This window comes from Actinia tenebrosa, unplaced genomic scaffold (assembly GCF_029948245.1).
Source record: "Actinia tenebrosa isolate PJP-AT-01 unplaced genomic scaffold, QUT_ActTen_1.0 PGA_scaffold0__85_contigs__length_37466705, whole genome shotgun sequence".
NCBI classification, from domain to species: domain Eukaryota; kingdom Metazoa; phylum Cnidaria; class Anthozoa; order Actiniaria; family Actiniidae; genus Actinia; species Actinia tenebrosa.
The window spans coordinates 3,458,997-3,469,104 of NW_028292569.1; the positions used below are offsets into that span (position 1 = coordinate 3,458,997).

At 36.9% G+C, this 10,108-nt stretch overlaps 1 protein-coding gene across 2 annotated transcripts; it reads right to left on the reverse strand.

Moving 5' to 3' along the window:
• Positions 1 to 29: 29 nt before the first annotated feature.
• On the reverse strand, positions 30 to 9,906 carry LOC116301641 (centromere protein I). 2 transcript variants are annotated; one of them, XM_089030960.1, is made up of 23 exons: positions 9,727 to 9,906; positions 9,449 to 9,586; positions 9,244 to 9,362; positions 8,772 to 8,879; positions 8,478 to 8,526; positions 8,162 to 8,208; positions 7,959 to 8,045; positions 7,739 to 7,792; positions 7,255 to 7,320; positions 6,628 to 6,792; positions 6,191 to 6,311; positions 5,827 to 5,912; positions 5,196 to 5,313; positions 4,744 to 4,808; positions 4,347 to 4,462; positions 3,735 to 3,837; positions 3,580 to 3,633; positions 3,105 to 3,229; positions 2,465 to 2,519; positions 1,636 to 1,763; positions 1,345 to 1,444; positions 1,023 to 1,064; positions 30 to 125 (listed from the first exon to the last, which is right to left on the reverse strand). In XM_089030960.1, exons 1-23 carry the CDS (start codon positions 9,788 to 9,790, stop codon positions 30 to 32), a joined length of 2,106 nt encoding a protein of 701 aa, XP_088887086.1. In that variant the 5' UTR covers positions 9,791 to 9,906. The 2 variants fall into 2 exon arrangements, with proteins under 2 accessions (XP_088887086.1, XP_088883469.1); XM_089027343.1 differs by having other exon boundaries at positions 7,694 to 7,792.
• Between the last annotated feature and the right edge of the window lie 202 nt (positions 9,907 to 10,108).

A 10,108-nucleotide genomic window follows, 5' to 3' on the forward strand; every position in this document is an offset into this window, starting at 1 on the left:
AGTTCAAGATTACAAAAATGTATTTATCTTTATGACTTTTGACGAATGAATGTTTCTAAAAACCTTACGACTCCCAGAATTCCAAGCTGTTGTAGAAATTTCAAATAAGCTTTTCTTACTCGATCCTGAAAAAAATATAAAATAAAATAAAATAAAACAATTTGTGAGGCTTTAGAACATACTCCATTTTACAGTTCTGTTCAGTGACCACGAATACTAATAGTTCCAAGTCGAGGTTGCTGGAGTTTCCGCGCATGATATAAAGTATAGTTTTGCCATGCGCGCGAAATTCCAACCTCGACTTGGAACTAGGATTCATGGTCACTGAATGGAACTGTAAAACGGAGTATTGGGACACCATTTACTGGCCCTGCATCACCACTTAAACACATCAAATACCCACACACCAAGTACGCGCACACCAAATACCCACACACCAAATGCACACACACCAAATACCCACACACCAAGTACACACACACCAAATACCCACACACCAAGTACGCGCACACCAAATACCCACACACCAAGTACACACACACCAAGTACCCATACACCAAGTACCCACACCCCACCATTACAATCACGGGTTACACGCAGAACCACCACAATTCAAATACACCAACCATTGAGTCTCCAATAATAATAGTGAAATAAATAAAAGTACATTTATAAATGTACACAAATAAACTTGTACAATGTTCAGATGCACTAAGTTACTTATAAAGATATAACTAGCTAAAAACTAGTGTGAGCTGCGTATATAAGTTACTTATAGATCCCTTTAACCTTGCATGTGACGTCAAAGCAGCTAAATTTGGGGAACAAAACAAAAGAATTTAAATCTCATGAGAATAGGAAACCTATTGTCATATTCTTCAAATTGAGATACATTCCGACGTACTGCAATGGGTCTAAGTAAAAGTAAATAAAAAATCATAAGTCATATGTTTAGCTTCGCGCAACGTTTGATAAACAAAGAGCCAGTCCCACATTGTTTAATGTTCTCTAAGTGAACAAACCTTGATAAGACTCGGATTGAGCGCGACGTCCTCAGGCTGTGTCTGTATGAAGAAAATAAAAGGATGATTTAAAAAAGGAATGAAAATAAATTTAAAAAAATTAGACATGAAATAATAAACCAGTGCACGGTTACGTTATGGACTTGACGACATGCCACAGCCAATCACATCGCGCGGTGGCACGGAATGGTAACCAAGGCGATAAAGCTCATACGTCTTCCAAATTTAGCTCTTTCTACCAGAATTAGCTTTTTCTTCCAGAATTAGCTCTTTCAACCAAAATGCATTCCCTGAGAAACGGAGCAGTTCTGGTTAGACTTACTTCCTTCAGAAATGTCCAAGCAAAGCCAACGAGAGCCTGATGATGGTGCAAGGAGAAGGCTTCGTTCGTGTGTCGAAGCTCAAGGTTATCAGAATGTGACCTAAGAAATATTGAAATATATTATGAAAAACGGCAAAAAAAAAAAAAAAAAAAAAAAAAAAAAGAAAGAAAGAAAGAAAGACAGAAAAAAGAAAAAATTAAGAGAAAAAAGAAAATCGTCAAGTAACAATGCCTATCGTTAAAATGGTTGGTACATTATCATCACAATGTTACGTCTCTTTCGTTTCTTACCAAGGTATGCCGAAGCAAAATGACTTTTCCCTGTCAACAAATGCTTTATTTCGCCACAAACTATCACTGATGTCCAGGATATACTGATTTAGTATTTTTATACTCTCACCACTGGCTGGTACTGAGCTCTAAAATCAAAACAGATTGAAGCTTGCAATTAAGGGTAGTTTGGCTGTAGTGAACTCGCCCCACCTCTCAGGGGGTTCGGGTTTGATTCCTGGACTCGGCAACACATGTAAGTAGAGTTTGTTAAGACTCTTCCTTGAATCCTTTTTTTTCCGAGTTCTCAGATTTTCCTCACATCGCAAAACCTAACACGCTAAATTCAAATTTGATCTGAGGTTGTTTCAGGGTTTGATTTGTGAGTTAGCCATGCCCTGACTTAGATCAGCCTAGAGGTTGTTTTTTTAGGGTTTGATCTGTGAGTTAGCCGTGCCCTGACTTAGATCAGCTCAGAGGTTGTTTCAGGGTTTGATCTGTGAGTTAGCCATGCCCTGACTTAGATCAGCCTAGAGGTTGTTTCAGGGTTTGATCTGTGAGTTAGCCATGCCCTGACTTAGATCAGCCTAGAGGTTGTTTCAGGGTTTGATCTGTGAGTTAGCCATACCCTGACTTAGATCAGCCTAGAGGTTGTTTCAGGGTTTGATCTGTGAGTTAGCCGTGCCCTGACTTAGATCAGCTCAGAGGTTGTTTCAGGGTTTGATCTGTGAGTTAGCCATGCCCTGACTTAGATCAGCCCAGAGGTTGTTTCAGGGTTTGATCTGTGAGTTAGCCATGCCCTGACTTAGATCAGCCCAGAGAATGTTCCAGGGTATCGATACCAACTTACCAACTGCTCCCGGTACTTGTCGAGCTCCCTGAGAGAAACGAATGTGTCTCTGTAACTAAAGAAAAAATATATATATTTGTTTACATTCGTAACCTCATAACATGCTTTTTGGAAACATAAAGTAAACTTAGATCAAACTTTCAAAGACAATTTATCCAACAAATTTATCCAAAGTATATTTTCTTTTTTCTTGTCTGCAAAAGAACGTACACATTCTCAGCATGTGATGATGGTTGACAAATTTATATGTGTAACCTCATAACTTGCTTTTTAGAAACATTAAGTAAGCTTAGATCAAACTTTCAAAGAAAATTTATCCAAAATAAACTTTTTTTTTTCCTTGTCTGCAAAAGAACGTACGCATTCTCAGCAAGTAATGATGGTTGACAAACTTATGTGTAACCTCATAACTTGCTTTTTAGAAACATAAAGTAAACTTAGATCAAACTTTCAAAGAAAATCTATCCAAAATTTTTTTCTTTTTTTTCTTGTCTGCAAAAGAACGTACACATTCTCAGCAAGTAATGATGGTTGACAAACTTATGTGTAGCCTCATAACTTGCTTCTTAGAAACATTAAGTAAACTTAGATCAAACTTTCAAAGAAAATCTTTCCAAAATATATTTGTTGACAAACTTACTTGACGATGATCTGACAGAGACGAGAACATGCCATGGCATTGTCTGCGAAAAACAGTCGATAGACGAACCCAGCAGAAGGAACAACGACGAATGGAACCTGGAATTCCGTGTGCAAGACTGAGGCCTGTAAACACCAGTATATGGTTTTTATTTTGACTATTGTTTAGGTTGAGGTTAGGAGAGATTTTTCAAAGCCTTGGAATCCGTTTGAATAACAATGAAAAGCCTTTTCAGTGTTACATGAAAGTCAGTACCATACGCTTTTTACAAAAACCCTATACTGGGAACCATTTCGTACCGTGTAAGCATAGTAAGTCAGTACAATACGTTTCCCACCCATACGAAAATCGCTCTACCTTGATTTAGACTACTACAGGGAGAAACCTTTGTAAGAAACTTTGTTAAAATATTGATAAGCATATCTAGTAGCACAGTTCAGAACGTGTTACCGTGAAGTAAATAACTGATTCTTACCAACTCAAAGAAGTCCAAAACACAATGTTGCAACAATGGATGGTCTTGCTCTTTCTAGGAAAGCGGCAATCAAAACAATCTGTCAGTGAGAGTTCACTTAGGATCACTGTGGTGCTAGAAATGTCCTCTTGGGCTTCCTGTGGTACTGGACTCACCTGTAAGCCCATGACGCATAATCGGTCTACAAACCGAATAAAGTCGTATATTGTTTCAAAAGGATCAAACGAAGTTAACTCCTCCTCAGCAAATATTGAGATACTATTAGAAGAAATAGGAATTGCATTAATTATTTTATTATCTTATTCGAACTGGTCGGAGACGAAAGCAAAGACAGTATTGGAAACAAAAATTGTGCGTCTCACTTGTGATCATGCGCAAATGTAAACGTAAACATATTTCGCTATTGTCGTCAAAAAAGCCTGCGTTTCTTTCATTTCGGCCAAGAAACGGCGACGCCTGCGACAAAGCAATGGGCGAATCGATCTGAGACTGTTTTCTAATTGGCTAATTTCTAACGAAGGAAATTAATTCTCGTACCCAGGCTCCTCGGGTAGGAACGAAGCCGAGGAGCTCTAGGTACTAGAATGAACCTTGAACCAGAAAGACCTGGTTTTAGTTAGTAGATTCCTTTAGAGTCCTTTATTTCTTGTCAGGGACGGTTAGAAACGCGGGCTTTATTGAAGATCCATTTTTAGAATAAAATCTAGAACGTATCGAATCAGTTTGGGCTCCCTGTTGCGTATACCACAGGGATACCAACCACATACCTTGTCATATTAGTTCTGCTTGAGTTGGGAGTAGCTCGTTGTAGATCTTGGTATCTTGGAAGTTCGACTGCAGCAAAATTTCTTAAGAGGTTTGTGAAGCAGTACATGATTTGGCACTGAAATAGGTGTATCCCTTTCGTTAGTGTAAATACAAATGAACACAAACATTCAAAAATACGGCATTAAATGGACCTCGTATTTACCTTGGGCGTATAATATTTTCCCATTTCAGACCACGTGTTACTCTCTTGAGAACAAGATTCTGTATTTCAGTTGTATTCATATTCATGTGTCTTTTCGTGCGCAACCGTTAAGAAATGATACTCTAGGGAATGACACGTGTTGCGAAATGGGAAAACGTCACGCCCCATGGTTCTATTCCTATCATTTAATCAACCTTGACGAAAACAGATGACGAAAAAAACAACTTCCTCAAAGGCTCCAGCACCAGATCATTTAATTCTACGAAGAAGAAAAAATGAAATAATGAATGAATATTTCTATATCGTTCAACACACGGCGAGCAAAGAGGAATTATTTACACTGACATAGGCGCGCAGAAATAAATTGACTTTGTCGTTTTCGTTTGATTATTTTTTTGTTCACTTGTGTCATTTAGCATACTTCTATAGATTCTAACCCATTGTTTTCCAGAAAAGAATATAATTTTCACATCTTATTTTCGCCTAGCACTTTCATCTAAATTGCCTTGGATTCCTTGTGGTGCGAGCACAACCCAAGCCAAAGGCAACGCGCTTCCATATACGACCTTTGTCATAAACTGCTTTTAACTCTGGCTGCGATTGTTTCGCAAGTGAAAACCAGACCCTTTTCAAGTTGTGCACTTACTTGAAAATGGAAGAAGCCTAAAGTATGGGATTAGTTTGAGAATCAATGTTCGTAGGTCCTCTCCATTCCAACTGAATAAGTACTGAACAAGCCATACTTCAACGGCAGGGATAGATTCCTAGAAAAGAACTGTAAAATTAGTATAGGAAATACCACCATTCGAGAGAAATTAACGAAAAATACTGACCACCCGCATTTGACGAAAGTGTCTTAATACCGCGAGTGCGTAGAAAGAGTGGAATGAAGTAGTCTTGAGTAAGACTGTTTTTGGTTGTGACTGACGTTTCGACAACCTGAGAGGAAACGTCAGTCACTACCAACACTAACAGCCATTCTCAAGACTACACTCAACCAGACGATCACGTTTACTCTTAAAAAATATATGAGTATACTTTTCTCTTAGGATGTCTTTTCGCTCGACTAAAATAAGCCTTTTCATAGTTTAAGAATCGATTCCACTGCGCATGCGATTTTATACCGAATTTCTCACCTTCTTTTGTTTAATTAAGAACAAAAGAAGGTTTAGACAAAAGAAGGTGAGAAATTCGGGATAAAATCGCATGCGCAGTGGAATCGATTCTTAAACTATGAAAAGGCTTATACCTTCAAGTTTAATGATTTCTCTCTTTACCTGAAGAAAACTTGTAAACTGAATCAAAGTCTTAAGCAGTCTAGTATTGGATGAATCTGGCTTGCAGTCTTCGCCTTGTAGAAATTCTACAACAGAAGGAAAATGGTATGTGCAGTAGAAAATTAGGTTTTGACATTTTTAGTCCAAAATTATGATGATTTCAAAAACAAGGTCCTACAAAGAGTTTTTCTTAATTCCGATAAGTACCTCCAGAAAATTTAAGTCGCAAGAGAAAAAACTTGAAATGTGAACAAAAACTAGACAAAAAAAACGTATATCAATTCTTGGGGTTCAACCACATTACTCAAACAACCTTGAGATATACTAATCTCTGCATATATTTTAAAATACTTTAAAGCTTTACCTTGATATAATGACTGATTAAGCCAAAAATTGAGTCTTTGTAGTGTCACGTCATCTGGGTTACAACAGACCACATGTTGAAGAAACGGCGACTCAAGAACAGATGCTATTTGGCTTGGAAGCTATGGAAAAAAACAACCACTTTTACTCCCTCTCCAATCTAAGTTTGGAGTTGAAACAATTTTAAAGCTCATTTAAAATATTGAAACCCCAGCACCTTTATATGAAATGTAAGTTTAGCGTTAAATTTTATCGATACCCTGAAACCTCTGGGCTAATGAAAGTCAGGGCACAGCTGACTCTCAAACTGAACCCTGGAATTTAGCATGTTAATTTTTACAGAAGGATGGGAACCCTCGAAAAAAGGGAGAGGCCTAATGAACTACACCAGCCGTACTGGATACATAATTACTATACTATTTTATTGGTGAGATTTACCTCGATTTTATCTATGTTTTCGAGTAGATCACTGAAGTCATGCAGCTGAAGAAGAGCAACTTTTTCATCATCTTCTTCTTCCTTTCTGCTTGTCATATTTGTTAATCGACTAACTTTACTTGGTGGTGGAATTATTGTTCCTCCTAATCTCTTCCTTCTTAATTCCTTGGAAAGGAAAAAAATGAATGATTTAAAGCATCAGTCATCTCTAGAAAAAGGGGAGCATAATAAGAGAGGGAAGCTTCTCAATAATGCGCTCACCCTGTAAATTCCGGGTTGGGCTATTTTTAGTAACTGGATGCAGTTTATATTTCGCCTTACCTTACTCCTGTGCGTCATCATCTTGCGCGCACACTCCGTTTCCGTTTCATCTTTAGTGATCAAAACAAAGCGAGCGACGTAAGATGATGTCGCACGGTAGTAGGGTAAGGAGAAATTTAAACTGCATCTGGATACTAAAAATAGCCCAACCTGGAATATACATGTGCGCACGTTATTAAGAAGTTTTCCTCTATTATTTATGCTCTCTTGTTAGAAATCAAAAACTCTCCCACCCTCTAACTACCTTGTTTTTTTCCTATCATCCCCATTGTATTTGTTGTGAATGTGACAAAAGCTTAAAAATACCTTATCTTTTGTTTCTCTTGCTTGTAAGAAAATCTTTTCAATTGCCAGTTGTGAATTCCTTTTTGCCTATGGAAATGTTTTATTATAAGAAATACTGTGTACAAAATATATAATTGATACAACTTATATTGAAAATAATCATGCACAGTTTTGGCCAAGTCCTCTGGCCCAGTTGTACAAAGGGTGGATAGCACTATCCGATGGATAAATCTTATCAAGTGGATAAATTTATTGGGTAACAGCATCGACTTATCCACTGGATATCCGATAAGGATGTATTTGTTGGGCCGCGCTATCCTTTGTACAGCCCGGCCCTGCCCTGGTAAATTTATTGGCATTGATAGACTTTTTTTGAGGTCAATATACAGGATGCATTCTGGTCTAGCTTGGGTAAAAGCAACACCACAAATAGGCTTGATGCCTAAAATATTTTTCATACCCAATCTATACCACAATGCACTATGTTCAAACATCCCTTTTGCACCTGCACTTTGTAAATGGCTTCTCTCCATGATCTATCTTTCTCCTTGAACCAAACCTGGGACACAAGAAATTATATCTTTTATCATATTCAGCCATCTTCACTTGAACAATTAATTCCTCCAAGGTAATTAGTATGATTTAGTTAGCAAGCTATTTAATGGTGTTAATATTAATTGTGCATTAATTAAACTGCATTTGAAAAAATCAATATCTCTTCTTACTGATTTGGATGAGGTTGCCATGGATACCAAGTTGGGACAAAACATTTTGTAGATTGAGAGAAGATCATTTAGATGTGGTTGGGATCCCTGTGGGTCGACAAACAAACAAAATTCCTATGAAGTGTATATTCAGCATGAAGCAATTGAATACATATAGTCAATATTTGCATCAAGCCACATTACACATTAAGCATGGCATTTACCACACGGGTCTGTAGATTTAGTAGCTTCTTAATCCTGAAGCGCTTAACTGAAAAATGAAGAATTTGAGAGAGAAAACTGGTTAAGTGGAAAATAATAGCTGAACGAAAAAGAAAAAAAAGAAATGAATATTGTATATCCCCATGTATTATGATGGTATTTTCAGCAAATTGATATCCCTAATGAACAATTTTTCCAACCCCTTCTGCTTGCAAGCATGAAACTTCCCTCTCCCATTCTCTTTTCTAATAATGATGATGTTGATGATGATGATGACAATGATGATAATATAATCTTTAATAGATGAAGAGCTATTACCATCTTCTTGCCTTGTTAGGTTGGATAACAGAAGACAAGCATGAGGACACTGAAAGAAAAAACATAAATTAGTCATTAATCTATTGCTTTATATCCATATAGCACAATAAGGCTTATTGATATCGAATGGGGGACTCAAAGAAAGAATGTCCCTTATTCTCTGTGGTGCAATGGGCTTTCAGACTATGTGCCATTCTCTCGAAAATAAGTTGTATAAATGTAAATGGGTAACGCAATTGGTAAAGAGGGTGTATTATCAAAGTATAATTTAGCAGAAAAGTTTGAAGGACTTACCAAAATATCACTCTCCAGAAACAGAAAGATGATGCCATAAAGTGAATGCAGTTGAGATATGTCATCAATGAGCTTATAAATCACTATTATCCATCGCAGTAGTAATGCCTAGAAATACACCGTTTAACAAGTGAAACAATAGCATTTTCATCAATGAACTTATAAATCGCTATTCTCCATCGCAGTAGTAATGCCTAGAAATACACTGTTTAACAAGTGAAACAATAGCATTTTCCATGGATGACATCAGTATTGTGCATCATGGGATTGAAGTGTAGACAAGCCAATCCCAGTGCACATGCTAACTATACTGCAACATTGTTTTGTGGTCTTAATTGTTGTTTCCAATCCACTATGACACCATATTGACATAGTCTTTTTGTTTTCACTGGCTCAATTTTAAAGATAGTGACCTAATTTAAACACTTTATTGCAGAACTTTCAAACTATAGCATATCTGTGTATCCCATACCTGAAGAGAAGAGGAGAGCGTATTGGTACTAATCCATGAAACAGTTTTTACAATAGCTAAAACTGGTACAGATTCCCTAGGGATCAGTGACTTGACAACTTTGCTAGCAACACCATCAGCTGATACCATTGAAAGACAAAAATACCAAAATCAATGCATGGTTTTAAAGCAGAATATAAATGCTTAGAACTAGCAAGGATCCTACCGTATTTTCCTGAACAAGCAACATCAATAAGTTGTATAATTTGTGCTTCTATAAGTCCATTTTTACCGGAATGACTTTCTAAGGTTTCTACTGCAAGAAACGTCTTCGAGTTGTTTTTTATTCTTTTCGTTGGCTCTTCTGTGAGATCAAAGCAGAATTATGAAAACAAATCCCTAAAAGTCTGATTTGTTAGGTAGATATAATGATAACATTATACTATATGTGGTTGCTTTGTAAACGATAAAAATCAAAATAGTAAGGAAGAGCTACGAACGTACCTTGTTCGATCAAAAATTTTATAGCCTCAGTTACACGATCGTTGTCAGATACGACCTCACTCATGATGCTTATTCATGTCAGTAAGGCTTTTTTAGCTAATAATAGATCATTTGATTAAGAAATGTTGTCCAAAATCCAAGATTTGGTTGTAAATATTTCAAGAACGTCAAAAACTACAAGGCGCCAAGATTTTGAACGAGATTACCCAGCAGTCACTGCGGAAAAAGCGCGCGCTTTTGAATTTTTTAGCGCTTTTTACTTTATTGCAAATATACGGAGCTAAAGAATTAATAAAGTATCAATATTATTTCATTTTTAAAAATATTTTTGTTGCTATCCTCTATTTTTAAAGAATTTAGACGTGTCTAGAATGATAGAGCA